Source organism: Haliotis rufescens, unplaced genomic scaffold (genome assembly GCF_023055435.1).
Source record: "Haliotis rufescens isolate VD_foot unplaced genomic scaffold, xgHalRufe1.0.p SCAF_1, whole genome shotgun sequence".
Classification (NCBI taxonomy): Eukaryota; Metazoa; Mollusca; class Gastropoda; order Lepetellida; family Haliotidae; genus Haliotis; species Haliotis rufescens.
In genome coordinates, this window is record NW_025963779.1 from 41467208 (window position 1) to 41492245 (window position 25038).

Sequence of the window (25038 nt, forward strand, 5' to 3'; positions counted from 1 at the left end):
TGTGCAGTTGTCCTGTCGCATCAATAGTTACTTGTGGGTCGAAGAGCATTAACCATGGTGTTTTAGTTACCTTGTATACTGCGAGTTGCTCTGTAACTAAACTATACGTCGACCACACTTTGATCGCAGTTCAACTGACGCATGCAGTTGTCCTGTCGCATCGATAATTAGTTGTGTGTCGAAGAGCATTAACCATGCTGTGCTTTTGTGATAAACAACTTGTCTCGTCCGTGCATCTGGTCGAATGTTCTATTGTCACTACAGGGGTGAGGAACTTGGTACATTTGACGTGAAAAAGGTCACTTCCCGATTACTTTCACGACCCTCCTTCCAGTGTTCCATCGAATTCTACCCATTTGTACTACTGAAAACAGACTAAAACATGGGTTTTTTCAGATTAAAAACGACGTTTTATTGGTCTGTTTTCAGTCGTACGTTCTAGAATAGTACTAGTAGATTACAAAGTAGCAGTTTACCGCGACAGACTTTCTCGAGCGACCAGCTCAGAGGCGCGCTGAGAGATTTGTGACATGTCATAGGGAGGTGCGTGCACAACCAGACGGAAACAAGTTTAATGTTTACATTCCAGCTTCTAGCTTCCTTTTAAATGTGCGACTAGACGTTAGGGTATGAGATATACCCATTTGTACGACTGAAAACAGACCAATAAAACATCGTATTTAATCTGAAAAACCCAGTGTAGTGTCCCGGAACTGGCTGGTTATCCTTAAAGTCAAGTAAGGATTCAAGAAGAACCTCCGACACTACGTACGGGGAGAAGTATCCCTGTGGCAGTGCGTGACATAGGATGAACACAGCCATGCGACATCCAAGTAACACAGGAACCTTCAACTACATGTGGAAACCATCACCACAAGAGGAAGTATCCTCTTGTGAACTGTACTCATCGGAAACTCTGGAAATTATGTATATAGCTAATGTGAAAGAGACTGTGAAGTGGTGTTGTTGTTGTTGTTTTGTATACATGTACATCCTTGCTATTATTAATTCATTGTGTATATTAGTTTTGTTATTATTAGGACATAAGTATTAGTATTGTGTTAGTATTATTAGAAATAGACTCTTAGTATATGTGTAGTATCATATTGATAGTAGTATTGTCATTGTCAGTAATAAGATATTAGTATTAGTAGTAGATATTAGTATTGTTAGTAGGACATTAGTATTGGTAGAAGTAGCCTAGGATAGGTTAAGCTAGGTTAGTTAATTGTGTTAGTTAATTTGGAATTAGTTTACATATACGTTCACTGGGTTCTATACATAATCTAAGGGAGGCAATAAAATCTTTAAAAAACTTATTTGTGTTCTTGGTTACTTCAGTATATGAAAGTGGTTATGTTTAAAATCTGATCGGAATTCTGTGAGCAGCTTTCACAGACAATATAGTTGGAATCATTCACACAAATTTCATCTCCAAAGGCCTAAACAGCAGACCCGACAGGTGGATGATGGACAGTACACCATAACAAAGGCTCACTTGACCTTCAGTCAGGTGAGCTAAAAATGTACTAATGAAACAGAAATTACGGCCAATCAAACCAACTATCATCTTCCCCAGTCAAGGGCGTTAACTGACTATAAAAGTCCAGTTTACACCCTTGCCGGACTAGACTGGAATTTTTGGGCTCGACAGTAGCACCACCAGCGGCTATTACAATTTATGTCCCTTCTACGTCCCTCCTATTGCCCAATCAGATTCCATCTCTCATATCACTTGCATTTGCTATAAACAAAATGGCGGTGCCCAGTCGAGACAATCTGGTCGATAATCAAAATCTCCATTGTAATAAAATGGGTCTTACTTCATTAAGTGCATCAAATCATTTAATGACCGTAATAAAAAACATGAAAAGATCTGCAAAATATCTATTGACGCCAATTAGGCAGTACACATGCTTTTGCAAATCCTGCAGTTGAAATCCATGTTGTTTACAAACCGGATGTCTCGTTCGTCACGTGATTTTGATTGGACTTTTGCATAGACTCGTTTGGCCAGACAAAATGTAACTCCAGAATTCCAGCCTAGTTGGTCAAGGGTGGACACTGGATTTTTATAGTGTCGGGATATGAGCAACTATTAGCAATCAAACAATGCAATATTATTCAGAAAGTACTAATCATCATCCTACCCTGACACTCTCAGCAAGTCTACGTGCCATTTCAGAGGAATTCTGAAAGCGGATCATTGGGCATTTCTTCAATGAGAGTAAAACAGATGTTAGTCCTTGCACTGTTCTCTGAAGAGCATGTGGTGCCCAAGTCAGTGACTGAAACACATACAGACACTTCAAACAATTCTTGCACTCACAGTTGTGTTGGGAAAGAACTGTGCTTCCTAAAATGTAAAACAATCTATTAGGGACATCATTGATACATCAGTTCCAACCATTGTCAGCAGATGATCACCCAGTTAGTCCATTTATGAAAACACAATTTATTGGTAGCAGGGCTCCAAATAAATGCCATTTCAGCATATGTACGGATGAAAATATGCCTGATACAGTGGGGGATAATTTAGAAAACGTATCAGATATGCATCATGACATACATGTACGGTCTTATATTCAGTTATAGACATATTTCAAAAAAATTACATTCAGATTTCAAGCAGCATATTTCCTACAGTACAGTGTGCATTTTTGTTCCCAAAAACACTGCTGTTACATAAAGGGGGTGCACATTATATATGCCATACCGTATTCGACGTAATAAGCGCCCCGCTCTAATAAGCACCCACGGCGATATTTGCTAATATATTGGCTAGTGAACAATCCCAATCAGCACCCCTTCCGATTGATCAATGTACGCAAGACTTATTTATTCGCACATATTACGCACTCGTGTGTTATATCACCCTTAATTATGGGCAATTAAATTCTTGAAAAATATATCTGTCGTATGTAAACATTTCAGGATGTTTGCATAAACCACGAAATTTACGATCTTTCAACTCAAAATAATATTCTAATAAGCGCCCCCTATTTCTAATTTTGAGAGCGCCCTGGGCGCTTATTACGTCGAATACGGTAATGAGTTTTTATGTTTTTTCCCAATGCAAAGACATTACCGTGAGCATGTAACACCGAAAATACCATGTCAACAAATCCTAACTAAAGTTTTCAAATTAATCATGTAATTACACTGTCTGGTTATAAAAAGTGTTTATTTTTTATCTGGACTTATATTTGTAACCGTTTTTAATTTAATAATTTTATTCAAAATTGCATTCAATATTGTTTATGCTCATTTCAGCGAAATCGCACAACTCACTGTGATTTGCAGCAACCACAGTCAGATAACTGTTTTTGACGCCATGAAATGAATTTTAGTTGACAGAAAATGGATACATATATCATAAATGCCACACTTTGAGTTGTTAAAAGTCATATTTGTTGTAGTTTGACTGTTATATGTCAACATAGAGATTTTGGGAGTGGGGGACGAAATAATATCCGGCAACAGCGTTCAGTTGTACCAAATTTAGTGCTAAGCTTATGGTTATTATGTAAAACATATACAGTAAAGCTGCAACTAAAATAACATATTGGAATATATTATTCTTGATAGAAAAATAGTTTCAGGTATAATTCTTCCAATCACCGCATGAAAATTCTTTAAAATGATATTATTGGGTAATTTTTAACCTATTCACCGGTAGATTGGGAGAAAAATTGTGTACAGCTGATTGCTGTTTCCCGCTTAGTTTATGAGAAAATACACAAACGCTCAGAATATATAAAACAATGCCCAGTAGAATTGGAAATACAATTTAAATGGTAAATCATCATGTCTAGTGATGTTTCATCTCAAATTTTCAGTATGTATTAACCAAATATATCACCTATTCATTATTCGTAATTAGATATTACTTCCAAATGATTTTTAGAAGTTCTGCTCATTACATTTATATCTTTTTCCCCAAAAATACTAAATACCAAAGAAGAGGTGCGGACGATACAATAGACAAACATGTACAAAACAGTATTTATTGTTTATTGACCTGTTTGCACGACTGACAAACTGACAGAAAAATCTGTCCATTAATTTCATTATGATAACAAATTCCAAACATTTTGAAGTTTAATTTCATCACCACAGACTGAAAATGATAGGATTAAAAGAAAGCGAAACTAAAAATTTATTTTTATATTTTTTGGTTAGTAATCCTAGCATAACTAGTTGTCATGTGTTTAGATCTAATGAATTTTTTATCAATCTGTACAATAAATGGTCAGATTTTTCAGTCAATTAGTAAAATGACTGAAATAGTTAGATATTTTATAAATTGCCTAAGTGAATCACAGTTTACATAGTGAAGGTATCAATTACACACCTACAAACGAAAAGGCTTGTGAATGTATTAAAGCTTTGTGAGTACAACTGACATATGACAGATGACTAAACCACAAAATGAAACACTAACTTGATCAATGTGGTGATACGCCCATGTACTACATGTTTATACCATGTGTATAAATAAAAGCGATAAATGCACTTATGGTTGGTGCAGAACAGGTCGCACACTAGTCGAGATTTCTGGGATATCATCCGGATAATCTTGGAAAAAACACAATGACAAAGGCTACAGCCAGTCTTAAAATTTCCGAGATTAGTGCCCCTTTAAACCTCTTCTTGCTGGCAGACCGCCTCCGTGGTCTTGTGGTAGAGCGTCCGCCTGGAGAGCAGAAGGTCCAGGGTTCGATCCCGGGCCGCGTCATACAAAAAGACATTAAAAGATTGTACTTGTTGTTACCCTGTCTGGCGCTCGGCATTAAGGGGCTAAAACAAGGACTGGTCGGCTCGGAGTCAGTATACTGTGTCTGAGTGGGGTATTCATGTTAAACTGCGGCATGGTATCTCAGTGAGCTAGCACTATAAATCGGCATCAATCCGGACTAGTACAAGCAGCCACACACACACATACACGTGCATGCACGTCGCTATATAAGTGCAATAATCTTGGACGCGACGTTAAACCCAATTTCACCTCACCTCTTCTTGCTGGCAATTGCCATATCACTTGAGCTTGTGTTGTTCGTCGTTTTGCAAACTGTATGAATCAACATATCCTAATATGAAATTTCAATCAATTCCATGAATATTTGCAGAGTCTTTGTCCAACAGATCTTTTTGTTTTATAAACTGAAGGAGCAGTGTCCTGAACAAACTTACCTGACAGACACCAGACAGGTTGAGAGAAAACAGATGAGGGTTCACAGCAATATAGTCTCCAAAGAATTCCTGAAGAAGAAGTCATCACACTTAGCAACAGTGATTGGTTGAACCGAACAGAGCTGAGACGGACATGTACACAAGCTGGCCAACTGAAAGTAAGCCTTAACCTCAATGATAATAGAACCCAACTTGAACATATTTGATGAGGTTCATTGTTGACTTAATAGGTATTTGCATTACATACAAATACATAGGCAGTCCCATCGCTGACCTTTTCCTAAAGGCCTCCAAAACCTTTCCACCATAAAACTGTCACAAACCATATATCTGTTGTTTTGTCTGATCCATAATGATCCCTAATGCTGTCAAATGCAAATTTATACATCTAGCCACCACCCCCTCCCCCCTCCCCCCTCCACCACCACCCCCCTCCCCCCCTCCCCCCTCCCCCTCCACCCCCCCCCCCCCCCCCCCCCCCCAACCCTACCCTACCCTTGCTTGAAATGAAATGTCATGCAGCACCACATCATCTGCTCTTTTCCTTCCATTACTGACAGTACACCCACTGCTTGAAATGTCATGCAGCCCCACATCATCTCCTTTACTAATCTATAGGTCGACAGCCAGATGCTCATATACATGTTCCACTAAACTTGGTCATGGGGCCTAAAACTTAGCATCCTCAGCTTGACATTAATATTTTTAAAAATTTAAGGGAGCTATGGTCATTTTCAATTCATACCTAAAGCTTGACACAGTATTGTTGTATTATATGAAGTTTGACTTGTGTGGAGATTACAGGTTACCTGGACTTCTCTAACCACCTCCTGATCATCTGCTTCTGCCAGCAACTTCACATCTTGTTTGCTGATGACGTTACTCCAATCTGGATCATTCAACATAGGTTTGGAATGTAAAGAGCTCACATAATACTGTCAACTGTCATGCTTACATACTGAAAAAATTAACAGACCTGCATTTGCTGCTGCCACAATCCTTAATGCTCGGTGAACTATGTTCTGTGATTTGCTGAATAGGAAGTCTGAAAGGAACTGAGGAGGGTGATGTTCCACAAAGTAATCTTAGCACTATGACTGTTGTATCTCAATGCTTAAGAATGGGAATTATAATCTTTTAACATTGCTTTGTGGAACAGGCCTAGGCAACATTGTTATTAGCTGGTTCAAATGTGGGGTTGGATCTGGAGTCTTGTGACAACCTATTCTAGTTGAAAAAGCTGCTGAAACAGAATTATAAAGACAAAAGAATCATAACTGCCAAATCCATGAAACACTAAAATCTTGCTTAATGGTGAAGATGTCTAATATAACAAGTCAGATAGGTCTTACTGATCAACAAATCTTAAATTTATTAGCATGACATGTCAACGAAATAAATCACTATCAAAGAATCAAAATTGGTAGAAATGTTACAACTGATCAATCTATTGCTTCACAGTGATTCACTTAATGTCACTGGCAATAAATTGTTGATAACTTAGGATAAACTGTGATATATGTCGCTATATTAATTCTCCATTTCAATACACATGATATATGATATAAAATAAAGTCAAATGAGCTTGTTTTGTGGCAGGTTGTCCGTCTGTCATTAACTTTTCAACATCTACCCTGAAACTACAAGGGCTATACAGCATTGACATTCATATATTTTCAGCTAAAAAACCACAAATGAACACCAAAATCATGAAAAGTTCACAGAGCGAAAAACGCATTTTGAGAGAATTTAAGAGCATGATCCAAATTAAGTCAACATCTAAAATATCACAGAAAATGGAACACATGTGTTGAGCCCTCCTAATATCTGCAAAAATACTAAATTTCATCACATTTTGAAATTAAATGGTGGAATAATGTCCATAAGAAACTTCAGTATGGCCAAAGTGTAAATCAAGGACTAAAAATATAAATACTGCAAAAAAGGAACAGATATTTGTTGAGCTACACATCAGCGGTAGAAACTTACATTTTTAGTCCACAAGTCCTTATAATGATAACATGTAGTAAAACCCTTCAAAATGGCAAATTTCTACTAGTCCTTCTGATACCTTAAATATAGGGTAGTTTGGCAAGGACTACAGGACTACTGTAACCTTAGGTTCCGGGTACTTTACCCTTCTACCTTTGGTCACTTGTACTTATCAACTATTCCTTGGTTCTAGCGATGATGTAGCTCTCTCAAAATCACAAGTCAGCTGGTTTGCTCAAGTCCTTTTTATTTATGATAGAATTAATCATAAATATACACACATGGTCCTCAGATAAGTTCTTGTTGTTGCCTGAATTGCTTAAGTACAACACATACCTAGATGATGCGTTGAAGAGCCTGATGGTTTTTCTGATGAACATTTAACTCTACTTCTTTTCTGACCCGGAATTCCAATCTACAGAGAGGACCGCTCTGTTCAGCCGTGAGCTTCCGAATCCCCGCACCACTCTCGGGCCACTAACAAAATACTATCGATGATAATTTTAGCTCCTCCCACCGAAATCATATTTGACATCATGAGAAATGAGTCATAACGCTCACTTCTCTATGAACCCCAATTCCCATTTCAATCAGTCTTTCTATCAAGTTCTTCTAACCAAACACTCAACTAATTTCCTAAATTAATGGTCAAATCATTGGTCAACCGAACATACCCACAACTCAAAACAACCCTAGATGTAAACCCAATACTCTGTCAGACTGGAAGGCACCGAAAAGACATTCCAGTCACGTAGTAGCACTCAGAAATATTTGGTCACATCAATACTAACAATTTTTGTTCCATCCATTCATTTCCCTTCTGACCCGTATACTGCAAGACCGGATTCTACTAATTTCATCGTACTAATGAAAAGTTATCTCTATCACTTAAGAGAAGCAAAATCAATAATCGTTTGCCCTGGTGTCACTTCTCTCATATGCGTCCATATTTTACCCAAAAGCTTTACTTAGTAAACTACATTTTAAGTAAATACCTAAAACCCTTTTTCTAAAATACCCTGGTTATACTACTGCCAATTTCTAACGCTGCACATGTACAAAATTTCAATTAATAATTGACTTTCACTTTGTGTTGGTTCATTGTAGCACGATAGTTTGGAAGTGCATTTCTTCATGTTATTCATTTGGATGGGTCGTAGCGAGGATATTTGTGAACACTCATGCAGTCAAACTCTCTGATGTTTCTCAATGTATACTGAAATGCTGAGTTCAAGACTAAAGGGTCTAAATGTTCAGAAAGAACGCTTCTGTATATACATAAGGGTCAAATGTCTTAGATTTATCAAAACTCAAAATATGCACACAAAAATGTATTAAATATTATAGCAAGTATTACTTGCTGAAAAGGCAGTGTATTTGGAGAGAAAAAAGACATTTTTTCAATATGGCCCCCTATGTAAAACATATTTATGATGTCAAAGAATCATGTAACTTTGCACATCTATATTTCTAGTCTCATGTCTTCTTCAATTCACCCAGTATGACAGAAGTTTCTCAGATTAAAAACTGTCAATCAAAAAACCCTTTACGGTATGAACATGATGAAAGAATATTAAGGTGTCTACAGACCAGGTCCCTGATTCACACAGCTATCTTAGCTCTTAGAGTATTGTCACTCCAATACTTCAACACAGACTTATGACAATCGTAGCAACTACTTTGTGGAATGGGGCCCTGTGTAGGTTGGTCTTCCTGATGAACATAATTTGTTATTTCTTCCTTCATATGTATCAGATGTTATTTGAAACAAAGAAAAAACTACTCACAAATGTAATAAAGTCCATACTTGGGGACTCGAAGTTCCTGACACAACAGCTCCACATTCTCCTTGCTGGGTCGGAGGAAGGCAATGCACTTGAGATGCTTCATGGTCTCGCGGCCACTTGTGTCCAATCTTTCAAATAGGTACACCTCTTTCTGCAGGATCTCAGATTGGGCATATACCATGCTTACAACACTAGTCTAAACAGCAAGAAAAACCCAGATTCAGTGTCTGTACAACATTATGTGCATAAGGAAGCATGGTCATCAAAATGGTAATGTGAGCAATATCAGCATCAATATGATCACCTTAAATTGACTGTGTAAACATGTTTTTGGATATGTCTACTGCACGGTGAGTGACCTTCACTTTCAACATCATCCAATCACACAAGGACATTACCGGTACTTGTTGAGAACACAATGTGATGTTACAAATATAAAGTCTCCAAACCATGCTTACAATATGTTGCCAATGCAGTTATTTAAAAGTCATTTCATGAGCGATAGACTTTTAAAATGGCCTTGACATTTTTTACTTTATAATTTCAATATATTGCATATATTAACCCATTTACTACTCAGATCTATTCCTGCCTTAACAAAATTGACAGAGGATTTGATCATAGTTTACACTTGATGGGAAAGGGGATCCTAGAGATAAGGATAGAGTCAGGGTAACCTAGTCTTACCTTAACCTGAAACTGCCATGGTTTCCTTCAACCTAACATCAGGAACAATTTAATGAAGTGCACTAGCTTCCACTGGACATTGTATTCCGACTCTACATGCAAGGACACAAGTGTGTGTGATCTGCTGGTAACATGGCACACTGTAGTTATTTTCTGCAGACAGACCAACAGACAGGCGGACACACTGATTCCATAACTAATGTTTTTGCGGGGAACAATGAACTAATAATCTAATGAAATGATATACACATGGGTTTTCAAAAGGACTTCATAAATAGATATTTACTCATTGAGATGATTGAGACCTGTAAATTTCAAAATGGCGACTGTGAGACCATCTTGGATTTATGAATGAGGTTATATTACTGGACCTTGTGCAGATTACCACACATAGTTTCATAAAGAGCACTAATTAGTATGGGAAAATAGTCTATCTAAATTTTGACCAATCAGAGGACTCCATTCCGTTGTTATTGTAATAAAATGTGCTTTGTGTGCAAAAATATATCTTAATATATCTTGTAACGAAATCAAACAACTAAATTTCAAATGCCTCGGAGCTGACCAATCAGCTCTGCAGGTGCTGCTTTCCGTTGCAGTGGAAACAAGGCAGTGATGAAAATAAAGTCATATTGTATGGTATTCCTAGAGACACCTTTGCACCAAGATTTAACAAAATTGGCTAAATGACATGTGAGTAATGACCACTTAAAGAAAACCTGTAAATAAAGACAAGGTTGTCGTTGAGAGGTTGTTGGAATATGAAAGATGCAGTGCACTTACACAAGGTCCATGAATCTACTATATGTTGTTCCTGAGAAAACACACGAAGTTGAAGGAAGAATATATTCTATTATGAATAGTTATAAGAAACAGAGCAAAAACAATGAAAAATAAGAACATGGCAAAAATACCATATATTTTCAATCAAACTTTGTTATAAAATTCTTTTACAATAAGGGTGATATGTATAATATTAACCCTGAATGTAAAAACTTCAAAGCGTTGCGGGGTATTACTCTTAATGTAAAACTTTTTACATTAAGAGTTGACATGTAACCCGTAATGGACATATTTTTTACATTAAGAGTAACTTTTACATTAAGGGTTGTAACAAAGCTGACAACGCATGCGATGTACAGAGTAAACTGTCATCAGTAATGTTTTTTCATTCACATGATTTGAGGCAAACTGAAGAGGAAGCTTGTATGCTTTTCCTACAGAGGAGTTACAAAATACTAATTGCCAGCATGATTGCATTAGAAGCCAGTATTTATCAAAGCTAGTTTACAGTGTAGATATACCTCGGTCGTATGAAGCCAATCACTCTCCTACCCAGAGTTCCTTGCGGCCAGCCTCGTACTCCTGTCACATTGTCACATCTTACACAGTTCATTCAAGTGTTTTTCAAGTTTCATTTTGGATGAGTGTACACATAACTTTCATTGCGAGGATATCCTAAAACATGAAAAACTGTTTCCTTTTGCGTATTTATTCTCCACATTTTGTCATCAAAGAACTACGGCAAGCTAGCAATACAGTCACTTTGATGTGTAAAGCTATAATATTGTCATGCATCTCTCTGTTGCAGTTGTAGTAGTATGTCTAAATATTTATGCAAAACAATATGTAAAGTGCACTGAATGACTTGCATTAGGCTCATCTGTTCAAATTTCAGGATAAGTGTGTTTGTTTACAAATAAGAGAAAAGTCTTGTCACGTGATAAGCCTACACCCACAGTCTGGGGACTGGAGCAGAACATTCTGTTGCGGAATAAGGTGAGAAGAGCCGAGTAAGCTGGGCAGTTATTGGTTATTGTTTACAAAGCTTCAGAATGGTCAACGTCCTGTCCCTTTAAGCGCTGCTAGAGGTTCTTAAGCCACATTGGACCCCTAATGTAGGTGATATTCTTGATACTCAGGGAGACATTTTAAATGTATAGGAGAGACACACATAACTGTGATATTGATTTGTTGCTACTTTCTTGACAGCTGTCATTTCAATTATGAACGTGTTCTTGGCTCAAAATTTTCAAGTTCCACAAGAAAACCAACGGTTGCTTTCAAGTGTTGCTCGCTCATTCTATTTGTAAGTATTGCTTCATAAAACTTAACACATTCATTCTTCATATCATGCTTTTGTCCTTTTTCGTTTTAAAGTCCTGGACCCAGTTGTATCAAACTTTAATGATGCATTAACATGTAATTAAACCTTCATTAAACTAATGTATCATTAAATCCAGCTGTACTAACATTTTAATGGCGTTGTGCTGTCATAAGCACGTCATTAATGAAGGTTCTGGGGCATCATTAGCGTGTCATTAAAAAACAAACATGGCAGCAAACATATTGTTTGAACGCTTAGGACACACACAAGGAAAGACCGTGTTTTCAGAAAACGAACTCATCACCTCGAATCCATGAGCTTTGAAGAAGTAGGGGCACGCTACCGTTTTTGGAAGGCAAGCATCAGATATATCTGCGATCTTGTGAGAGATGAATTACTGCCCAAATTTGCAAGATCGCACACACTTAGTGTTGAACTACAGGTAAATGTTTGATAATTAACACGTCGTCACTAGAAACTCAGCAAGTTTGAAATAAATATATAATTATACCGCCACATCGGGCACATTTATAGCGGCAATCTTTAAATGAATCATACGCAGTTCTTCGTGGGTCTGCTCACTAACACGTGTATCGGTACAGTCATATTTGCAGCCTAATGATACCAACCTTGTAAATATATTTCACAATTGGAAGTAATGTAAATTCATGGATGCTTTTCACTTCACCCAAGAAAGATACGTTTTTAACTTGGCGTTGTCAGCCAGGATCAGTTTCATAGAGGGGAGTTACTCTAATGACTTAAACTAAATGTTTCGTGCATACTGAAGAGAACAGTTTTGCATGTTCGATCCTGGCCAAAAGATCCTTTAATTATTAAAGCATGCACATCTTATATCAATCATTAACACTTTACTTACTGAGACATAATGAAACACAGCAAAATAAAAAATAACAAAGCAGATATAAGTATTATGGAAATATTTGAAAATTGGTAAAACCTATCATTAGCCTCTTTATAACCATTTTATCAGGTTCTGGTAACCCTACGCTTCTTTGCAAGTGGAAGTTCCTGCAAATCACTGGCGACACAATAGGCACAGACAAATGTGACAACGGCCTCACGAGTTGTTAGGAAGGTTTCCCTTGCCATCGGGTCTCTTGTGCCCAAGTTTGTTACCTGGCCGTCCAAGATGGAAATAGCCAACATTAGAAAGGAATTCTACAATATATCTCGTTTTCCTGGAGACATTGGTGGAACACATGTACGGATACAGGCACCATCAGACAACGAACCTGCCTTTGTCAATAGGAAAGGCTACCATTCGATCAACGTTCAAGCAATGTGTGACAGCCAAGGTGTGTTAAATAAATTCTTATTTATATAATAACAACTAAAATGTCACTGTAAAACCTGTGCATGGAGCATACACGTCTACCCAAATAGCCTCTCTTCTTTCGTGGGTAACTGCTGCACAACTTACTGTTCTTCAACAACTCGCTAAACAACAGCTAAATATCGGAGCTGCCGAAATTCTTGTTTCTATACTAAGGTTTAGGTGGATACATTGCCATTTTGACAGATGACCGGAAGTAACGCTTACGTGTTTACCTCAGGGAATTGTGGGATATATTTAGGGAAAACCCTGAATTTAATGACAGGTTAATGAAAACATTTACATTAAGGCATCATTACATAATGATATGCTAATAAACGTTTGATAAAACCGATTTTAACTAATGGTGCATGAAGAATTAAATGTATCATTAGGATTTAATGTGGCCATTAGTTAATGAGGCTTTGATACAACCGGGTCCCTGGCTTAAATTTTGATAAAATGTTATTCAAACGAAACAGGCAAAATCCGAAAGTAAACTCAGGTTTTAAAAACTTGCTGTCTCGGTACTGATGAGACTGTGACATCAATCTCAGGGGCCCAGTCTCTTTATTATCAGATCTTAGTTCTCGCTAGCGGCAGCGACAAATTTTTCCCCAAGATCTAATTCTTATGACATTGGTCTGACATGGTCGGATGGTTACTTACAGTATCTTTATCCATTAATAACACTTTCATTCCGGGTCCACTGTCGTCAATCATTTTGCTGATATACTGCTTAACTGCTAATATAACGTTCATATTTATAGTTTAAGTAGATCAACGTTAAAACAAAAACAAGGCTCTTCCTGGTTTCCTACACTTAACGAGGTTATCTCCCTTGATTCGATTCTAAAATGACGAACTGATAAAAAAAACGGAATTCGACCCTAAAGTATGCCCCTTCAAATAATCGTAAGCAATAAATCAATGGTGCTTTTTAAAATATGACTGTTTGATAGTTATCATCGGATCATCTATATAATTGTCGGCATGGTGCGCCGCGTTCGTTGGATCAAGTCCTTCACACACAGAATCTTTTTTGAACAGGGCTGTGACTATTTATTGATAGTATCATGTTCAACCAACGAAATAATGTACAGAATATACTTGATTGCCGAGTCATAACTAGAGTAACAAAACTGTATGAAACCTTTCATTACACAATACATTTCTCTCTTCCAATAGTTTTACTGATGCTGTATTCATAGAGCTGGCTTAACTTTCTTTTATATAATTTAGATTGGTTTTGGTTTTATAAAATACATATTCCACAGTTATGTGGCAGGACTAGGTCAGCCTGCGACTGTAGAGCCGGACCAATCTTTCTAATCAATATTAAAAAATCTCGCAACGTTTTCATAAATATTATTTTATTATATATAATGATAAACAGCGACTAAAATACGCTATCTGAGAGTCTCTGATTTAAACAAGCTGACAGCATGCTGAAAGCGAAGTGACCAATCCATAATGGCGGATATCGTAGCCCGAACATTAAAATGTTGCATTGGTAAACGGAAACGAAATTGACATTGAATAAATCATGCAAGTGCCTTTTCTGTACAGGCAGTTACAAATCCTGTGTTTGCTTTCAGATTCGAAGTTTGAAAGTAAACATATGAGGTCATTCTTCCAGGAACATTCATGTCAAGTTTGTGTGTCTTTTTATAAAATTTGTTTCCAAACAAAGTAGATTGTATTAAATGAAGATATGTCAAACTTTTCTTCTTTTTCTCTTATGCTATTTGTTGCTTCTAATATGATATTTATTGCCATTTTTTAAACATATATTTTGTAAGAAAAATAATAATAATGCCATGAGATATTTTAGCACAAGTATAAAGTGGGAATGGGACTACTGCATCGAAAGCGAATTATTCCTATATGAGTTAACACTATTTGTATTGTAACAATCATTATATTTTCGCGATTTTCGAAAATCCACGTAGGTGAAAGAGTTGTTATATGTGTAACCTCTGCCGTAAGTCTAAAAAGTAAAATGTTTCTGGGGCATCAACGCGTCAGTCCTTAATTCTTATCGACGTCTTAAACAAAATAACTTAATTGTCTTTTTATACTGTCGCCCAAATCCAGTTAAATGATGAAAATATATTTGAAAAAATCATAAGAAAAAAAACGCAAGTCTGTCCAGTGGAGGGCAGTGGATATATATCTTCTGTGTTGTTTCAACATATTTATATTTAAATTGGGCACAACTTATTTCAACTTGGGTATATAACTTTCATTAACAATATTTACACGAAACATAAATACACTGTTAGGAAATGTTCAGAAATTAAGGAGTGTAAACACAAGGACGGGGAAGTACAAATGGAGATTATTGATAGATATTTTTGGAAATTAAATCTCTTTTGAAAATATATTTGTATAGGTGTTACCTACACAGCCATTTATTATTAGTTCAAATCTATGTACAATTTGTGTTACTGACGCAAACAATGACCTCGTCGTCCAGTGGACATTCCTTTTGAAGTTATCTCATGACAGACCTCGCAGACAATTTTACATGTCGTATTTTTGTTTTGATTTTATTATATATTGTATGTTCTTATTTCACGTGGTTTGTTTGTTTATTACTCTCTAGTTTAGTGAGGGGGCGGGAAAACATCTCTTTGCTTACCCGTACCCATGTTTCAATAACCCTTACTCAGTGGCCCTTGCCTTGAAAAAGCTTACCCGTACCCAATAGAAATTGATATTATTAATACTAATATTTAACACAAAGACATAGTTTTATCTAACATCGACATGACCCTCAAGAGTTTCTTGACCCAATATGCTTAAACAAAAGCGGGTAGTTCACTTAATTGATTGAGCCAATTTGTAAAACACTCATTGTTGACATTTACTATCAAAATAATGAGATTTTTTATAAAACGCTAAACTTTTGATAATCTGAAAACTGCCATGTTTAGTTAACTGAATGAAAAGCATGTTAATAACTGAATAAGCCAATCGCTACCGATAGGTAGTTTGTAATAACAATGGCTAGCTTCAAGGCAGTCGGAATTACTGAAAACAACATCCGATATATTTCACAAACTGGTCTCTTGGACGGAAGTTAGCATAAATATGATGTTGTCTACGTCAGGTCGATGTCATTCACCAAGACTGAAGTATAAATTTGTATGAATTGAATGAAATTGAATGAATATGTGCATCAAACACTTTTTTGTATGTTTTCCTTTGTCTCTTCTGGTTAAAACAATCCTGTTTCTCCACCACTTTGTTTTCTAATAACAAACACGTACGGGTCAGCCAAATGTATAGGTACGGATCAGCCAATTTTAGGTACGGCTTAACCGAATTTGGGGACGGGTCAGCCAATTTTAGGTACGGGTCGGCCAATTTGAGTACGGGTCAGCCAAATGTCGGTATATGGTCTCTGGTATGGGTAAGCCAAAATCTCAGGTATGGGTTACGGGCTGTTGAAAGTACGGGTTGACTAGTCCCCTTCTCCAATATGTACATCGCTTCACATTTTTTAAGATGAAGGAAATAAAATATATGTTTTTGAATATTACACGCATTGCTAAATTTTTATGAAGTCCCCGTCTAAACAGTAATAGACAAAGGGTCACGTAAATATATATGTGGTGACTTTATCATTGTAACTTTTATGTAATATGCAAAGTTAGCGATGTTTTCTTCTTTCTGAACAGTGCTCCATCCTGTTTCAAGTATGTGTTTGGGTAATCCTGTAGCTATGCGTGCAACTTCAAACGGACTGTATATATTTACTGCGAGTGTGCGTTAAGTTTTCTCATAGAACATAGGTATATCGTGTTTGAAGTAGATTTTATCACTTTCTTGATAAGAGAATACCATTTACCGCCAGAAGTAATGACACAAGTTTTGTTTTTCGGTCTTAGATTTTGACATAAATAATATGGCTCACATAGAAATTACAGTTTCATCGTAGATATACAACATATAAGGAATCTAACAATAACACGGGGATTCAGCCAATTTGGTCCAAATTTAGTGTTGGAATATATCAGTTTATGGGACTTTAGCCAATTTGGTCCAGTTTCAAAACTGTGGAAAAATCTTCAAAATTCAGTCAAAATTTGAAAATTCATTCTGGGATGTTGCCGTTTAGTCTGGTTATGTGTATTTAGGCAAGATATACATATAAAAGAAGAGAAAATTATATTCTTCGAAATCATCAGTTTGTGGGACTTTAGCCAATTTGGTCCAATTTCAGTAGTAGTATAGGTAATGGGGGTTCTGGCTCACTTCCACTGGAGCCAGATTTATTACCTATACTGCTACTACAGGGGGGATTTTTTATGCCAAAATGATCATGCGATTTAATGATAGTCATGAGTTGTATTAAACGAAACATCAATATTAATTAATAATGGATAAAATTTACTATAGCCCACGAGGATATTGGAAAGGTGTAGGAGCAATAAAAAAATTAGCCACAGCGGCTAAGGTATCTAAAGATGTGGCCAAGGATTGGTTAAAGAAACAAGCGATGTGGCAAATATATTTACCGGCACCGCGTTATATACCGAGGAAGAAGTTTGATATTTTTACAACGAATGAAGTTCATCAGGCTGACCTCTTGTTTCTTCCCCACGATAAGGTAAAACGCAAAACGTATAAATACGCTTTAACCGTAGTGGATGTGGCTAGTCGATACAAAGAGGCTGAGCCATTAACCTCGAAAGAATCAACAGAGGTAGCTAATGCACTGAGTCGCATATATAAACGCGGACCGCTAAAATGGCCTAAGCTATTTCAAGTAGATCCCGGTCGTGAGTTTATGGGATCGGTAACTAAACTGTTAACAAAGCCCAATGTCGAAATCGTCCGTGGTGAAAGAGAGGCCCACCACAGTCAAGCTATCGTCGAAAGATTTAACAGGACATTAGCAGAACGTTTGTTTGGCTATCAGTATGGGATCGAAATGAAATCCGAGCGATTGAGATCAACCGAATGGGTGACACGATTATCAGCCGTTGTATCAGCGCTGAATAATGAAGTAACAAGATTAATAGGGAAGAAACCATCCGATGCTATTAAAATGAAATCCGTGACTTCCGAATCTTCAGCACCGAGGAGAGGCAAAGAACGAAAACTTCCGGATAGAGTAAGGGTAAGATATTTATACCAGGCAGGTGAACTCGAAGGAGGCCTACGTCGCGCAACCGATCCCATATGGTCCCTTAAGACGTATAACATTAGTCGATTGGTTACGAAAGAAGGAGAGCCTATTCTTTATCTTCAAGATGGACCGGGTAGGGCATTTGTACGAGAAGAGTTGTTCATAGTTCCCGACGGTACGGTATTACCACCATAACCATAAGCATAGTTAGTTACACCATCATTATCAATCCATCTCTTTGTATCTAAGGGGGATAATGATGTCTTGTTCATTCTTAATCCATATATCCTATGATTGTAACTTCTTAAAGAGTTCATCTCGTGTTTGAACGTTCTACCGTTGAATAATGATTCTTTATACTGTTCGTGTTTGATATGCTTTTTTACAACATACTTCTTAACACCCTTAGCTTTTCTTATCTCTCCATTATCGGACTTCTTTATAGAATACATCTTAGGTCTTAATCCCACATACTCCGCTATAGGGGTCCCAGCACATTCATCCTTCATCTTACCTAACACCTTTTTATTTACAACGCTGTGCAGTGGATTATCTTTTGGGTAATCGCTCGTGTCGTACATATCTATTTTTTCTGCCATATCTTTATACACATCCTCGGTTTGTATTTCCATCAACAAAGAATCTGTGTCGGTATATAACACCTCGCATCTATCGCCGTATTGCTTCTTAAGTTCGTTGTAATAAAAGTCATACATTAAGTGTTTTGACAAGTCGAGAATACTCATACCGACGTACACCGGTCTGTTGAATTTTATATTACTCTTCTGCATATGCAAAGCGGCTAAGTCGTTATCGAATATCTTGCTTCTGTTAAAAGCCGGACTGGCTATAAGTTTCCTGAGTCTTTCTTCCTCATTAGATCTGACTAATTTAACATCAACACGCTTCCTTAGATTCTCCATAGTTTTACCAAATACCGAGTTATTCATGAGCTTATATAGATTCTTTTCGAAATCGCTGGTAGCTATCTTTCGTAAATCTGTGTTCAACCTTATATAGGGCTCCATCCAAGGGCTTTGATCAAGCTTTAGAACTCTGTGTATTTTCTTAAGTTTCATACCTAACGATAGATACAACTGGAGATTTCTGTAGTGAACTATATATTTTGTTTTATCCATCAAATTTGGTACGAGTTTTTCTACGTTAGCTAACCTACTATTACCCATCAAGGAGCGTTGATATTCCGACATCCAATCTTTATTAACCATTAATCTTTCGGGAGCTAGCGGATAACTGTTATGATCTTTATGTAACGAACTTGGATATTCCAAGTCAACTTCTAGTATGTACCCTTTATTCACATCATCATTATGGATATTATGGATATTATGGATATCATTCACTTCGATATCATTGACCCATTCAAAACCACCCGTGGGTAAAGGTTGACTCATAGCCCATCCGTACAAATTGTTAGCGTTGAGATATAATATGTGCGTGTCGGGTTTACTGGGATCGTATCCTTCCACTAATTTATTATTAGCCTTAGAATACCTTTTAGCTGCCATCGATATACCGTCTCTTAATCCTTTCTCAATAAACAAGTGCATATTGTAATCTGTGAGTAGTTTTAGTTCTACACCGGTCTTCTTCAACAATGCATCCCACGATAGTCCGGGACTGGAATAGTACCATGCCGGGTCCAAGCCATATTGTTTGAAACATGTCTTTCTAAATATCTCGAATATATCGGCGAGTAACAGTACATCGGTTTTTAAGTACAGATCGTGATAATCGCCTAAATTCTTACAACCTAATTTATCCAACACCGTCAGAGCGTGTTCATAATCGGCATCTGTTATTCTAGATTCTGTTAAGTTACTATAGAATGATTCGAGGGGTGGTAATTCAGTTTCTTCGAATCTAGACCAATCATCCATATATTCGTAAGGATATACACCTTTTCTCAGCAACAAATGACGAGTTATCTTATCGGTATATTTATTTGTTATCGCGAAGTCATCGGGATTGTTCGCATTAGCTAAATTGTCCAGGGAAGATAACAGAAACTGTACGGAGTCTATGAATCTAAGCCCATTACTTTGCTTTGTTCTAGATTTCCCATCCTTCTCCCTATAATGTATAGGTTTAGTCAACGAGTTCGATATGTATTTTTCCATATTATTAGGAATGCATGTTAAACCGCCGTCGGTCTTCGAGATAGCTTGCATAATGAGATGTGAATCGTATCCCCTAAGGTTATGAAACACAACGGGGATGGGTATTGTTTGAGAATTCATTTTCAGTTTCAAGTTACACTCATTATGAGCGGCTCCCCGATAATTACCCGTGACGTGACAATAATCTCTTACGGAATCCCCATCCAGGGGTTTATTACAAACATGACAACTCGTTGACTTCTTATGGGCCCTCCAATCATCCCTCGTCATACGCATGGGTTTCTTACATGATAATTTTTCCCTGATTATTCTCTCTTCGTTTTGTAGATATTCTAGGAACTTTCACGCTGCATCGGGACCTCTGTAAATCACGGGAGTGTTTGTTTTCCCATCATACCTTACAACTATATATCCAAACCCACAAGGAATATGTTCTTGAGTTTTGTAGGTAAAACTACTATCTTGATTATTATGGTTGGTATTTTCTATGGGTTTGATAAGCGCTTCGAAGTCGGCGTAAATTACGTACGGTACTGGCATTTGATTACAATAATGTTCAAATTTTAATATATTTTTTTTCCTTCTTTAGGCATATCGATCCTGATAGCATTCTGTCCAACACCTCTACAGTCTTCTTTATGCGCTTCTAACAGATCTTGTCTGCTGTACCCATGCAGGCATCTTTCGCAGAAATATTTCTTTTCTTTATGTTTAGTTTGATCGTATAATAGCCTGTTTAAACTCTTTATCCATGTATAATCATATTTTCCATCTTTTTTCGATCAGAAATGAATTGATTCTGGGGATATTTTCCGGAGCAGAGCTTATCCTGTGTACAACAATTCCTTTAGAATGTCCGAAAACATTTATAGCTAAATTATTTTGCTTTTCCACCTTATCAATTTGTGATATTGGTGTAGGTTCGTCTATACCATCGAAGTTGAGTCCATCGTTTTGGGGATAGCTAGAAGGTCTATCCGGATTTTTGTCTACGGGGAACAATGCAGATCTTATCATCATTCTTAAACAGTCATCGCATTTATTTTTTACGTTAATTATGGCTTTTTTCTTCTTATAATACGGGGGTAAATCTATATAAGATCCACCTTTGAAGGGCATATAATTTGCTATATCTAAATATAAACTATCGATATTATCCACACCCCAACCCGAACCTCTATTAGTCCAGCGTTCTAAAGTTTCCTGTATCCTCTGAATTGATGTATCTAATGATGCGTTTATAGTATTGGATTCGGTTATAACTTCTTGATTGCTACGGAAATATGGTTCGGTATATTCGGTGCTATCGTCTGTGTTACTTTTACTCAATGTCATTTTAATCGTCAGCTGGTACTTTATACTATGTAAATCATCTAATTCCTCGTTAATTTTACTCGATATGATGGGCTTAATATCGTTAACATCCATGTTGGAATTAATATCCATCTTCCAACCTCTTAGATATTTACCAACGTCGGCGGATGTGGGTACAAATATTAATTCTTGTTGTTTATTCTCAACATCATCATCATTATCATCATTATCAATATCATCATCATTAGGTTGATTATTATCTAGTAAAGCGATCAATTCAGCTCTTCTCATTCGAGAATAACCTCTCAGCCCACTGTTTCTCGCTCGAACTTTGAGTTCTCTAACAGTCTGGGGTTTGTTGTATTCCAAACCGAGTAAATCAATCAATTCAGCTTTTCTCATACGAGAATATCCACGTAGGCCACTTTGCTTTGCCATAGCTTTTAACTCTCTGACAAAAAACATTGTGGTTGAATGGTATATGCAAAATGAGACAAATGTCTAATTGGTTGTTTTCATATATCTAAATACGTATTCTCCCCAACCTATTCCTCTCATTGATGTAATCTCTCTTCCTAGCATAAATAATCTGGTTCCTGACCCTATCAGCACCGTGTTTCTTGCATAAACAATAATGACCTTTGACCCCTATCCCGCATTCAGAACACGTATAGTTTATGTTTCCGCGCCTGATGTAATAATTGTGCATACCGCAGTAAATTTGAACACAGCGTCGGTTACAAAGAGTAGTCTTACCCATGAGTGTAAACTTGCAGTTATTCATGGTATATACATCTATCATATCATTTGTCTAAATGCAAATCACATCTACACTAGGCGAGATATTGATTAGGCTATTTATAGATCGCTCTAAACTAGGTCATAGCCACAGCTGTCACTCTGACTTATGCATAGCCACAGCTGTCACTGCGTATTCATGGTATAGCTGGAAATCAATACAGCAGTCAATCCCAACATGATAAATTTTACCTCTCGGTTCTTTTGTTCCTCTGACGGTGTATAAAACTGACTCATTGTTGGTCTCGGTATTGGGTCGAGTTTTTTCCCAAAAACGAGGAAGTATTCGTGCATGGCATATTCGACATCCTTAAACGTTTGAATTGAATGTCCTTCCTTAATCAGTTGTTCATGAATAAGTCTAATCTCTTCATTCTCTGCTGTGTATATTGTAACTGGGCTGCTTGGTATTGTTCTAAAGCTTCGTTATGTCGTTTACGCTCCTCTTCAACTTCTTTAGCGTTTGATTCCCTCATACTGGAAAATAAATAATTACTCCCCGAAAAAGCTAGAGCATTAACAACAGCTCCACTGACCATCATCGCAATTGTTGCCATATGTTTAATAATATAAAATATTCAAATGTTTAATTACTTCATTATGTCTTCCGGGATAAGTCCTTGTTTGATGAGCATATCCTTCGTTGCCATAGCTAATCCAATATCAAGAATGGCCATTCCGATGTCATATCCATTAAAATCTAGCTTGGGAGGTGTGGCTTTAGTAATCATTTTAGCCATACGGGCATAGCCAATGGCCAAGCGGGTGACCACCGCTGAATGATACGTCGCGTTTACCAACATTTTACCGTCTGTAACTGGAGTAGTCATGCTTCTTATAGCATTATATGAGGACTAACCTCTAATTGAACTTGTTGTTGCGGCGGGGGTGACGTTTTCTCTTCTCCGGTCTTATAAAAGAACCATACAGCCGCTATACCAGCAACTCCTACTAGTGCCCATGTTTTAATCGGATTAATATTTGAGTTATTTATTAATTTTCCTTTCCTCGCCAGCCCACCCTTTCTTCCTGCAGCTATTTTTTTTGGGTTCTTAGTAACTCTAGCTTGTTTTTGTGTTTGTTGTGCATTCACATGTTGTATTTTCTCATTCACATGTGGTGCATTCACTTGTTGTTCCTCATTCACTTGTTGTTGTGTGTTCACTTCTGGTTCCACAATCTGTTGTGCAGTTTCGTTCACAGTCTGTTGTGGTGTCACCTGTTGAGTCTCCATTATTATTAAGTGGGCACGTATGTTTAAATTGACAATACCTAGCCGTTATTAAAGCTGTGGTGAACGGAGCTAAGAACATTCCGAATCTATGATAAAACTCACAGCTCACTGCGCTTATAGCGTGTTCGATGAATGGGTCTTTCTCTAGAGATTCGCATAAATACAGGCGATGTTCTGCCGGGATGGGGAGAAACGTACTAGCTACGGCTGTGTATAGTTGTAATATAGACGAACCTATCGTTTTAGTCATGGTAGCTCCCAGTCTAGACTCGTAACGCGCGTACAGTTTTTTAATCTCTTCGTCGGTCATGTTATCAATTTTTTCGATGGTATAATTTTCTCCCAAATATTGAGAACATTTTCCACCGGCTACCAAAGCCGCGAGTCTTTCTCTATGTTTATCTAAAGATTTATCTAAAAATTTATCTACATGTTGATGTGTTTTTTGATCAACATCAGATTCTTTGAGCATTTGTTCGATGAGTTCGTCGCATTCCATAATGTAATACCTAAGGAGATATTTAAGTCTAACATAATATAATATGACATATCCAATACATCCCGTAATAATGAACTGTTGTGAAAGAATGAGCATTTCGAACCACATTTTATGTCATATTAACCGCTAATGTTCAATTTGCTACATTTTGCTACATTTTTGCTACATTTTTGCTACATTTGCTATAATTTTGTTTAGCAGTTGCTACATTTTGCTTAGCAATTGCATAAGCAGCTGGTTGATCGGTTTTTAATACGTGTTTACAGTGCTTCGTTGCCGCTAACACTTTTCTGACTTTATCTCGTTTGATCTTGGTATAAATAACATCATTTTCGCGTAAACATTCCTCGAATGAATCTCGGTCTTTGCAATGAAACAGTGCTACCCATTTGGTCTGCTCTCTGAGATCTTTCAGGACAGAGTTGTATTTTTGAGTAAGTACCCAAACGCTATGTTGAGTATGCCGACCGGAGAATGCTAAATATGAAAGCATATCTTTCTTTTTTTGTGAGTTCTTTACTCGCGCTGCAGTCGTCTATTACGAAAAGGGTCGATTCTCCTTTGTATTTCTCGTGACATACTCGGAGGCAGTCTTGTAAACGATCGCCCGGATCGACTCTGTGTACCCCGTCATCATTCATTACCCAATCTCTCGATAGGTAGGTTTTATTAACGCTTATAGTTGGGCACAGAATAATGATATGATCGAAAACGTCCCGATAATGACTTTCTAAAATATCTAGAATAAAAGCTGTTTTTCCGCAGCCCGTTTGACCGCATATGATAGCGCAGTGCGGATCTTTAGGTAAA

At 37.1% G+C, this 25038-nt stretch overlaps 1 protein-coding gene across 2 annotated transcripts in view; it reads right to left on the minus strand.

Moving 5' to 3' along the window:
- The window catches only part of LOC124127126 (vacuolar protein sorting-associated protein 45-like), a 90533-nt gene extending 76596 nt beyond the window's left edge, over positions 1-13937 (minus strand). The window contains exons 1-5 of one of the 2 annotated variants that reach the window (XM_046490580.1): positions 13772-13937; positions 8973-9168; positions 6003-6082; positions 5194-5262; positions 2151-2288 (exon numbers count right to left, since the gene is read on the minus strand). In XM_046490580.1, coding sequence (XP_046346536.1) covers positions 2151-2288; positions 5194-5262; positions 6003-6082; positions 8973-9168; positions 13772-13864 — 576 coding nt within the window. In that variant the 5' untranslated portion in view covers positions 13865-13937. The other variant, XM_046490581.2, reaches the window with a different exon arrangement.
- Positions 13938-25038: the final 11101 nt, after the last annotated feature.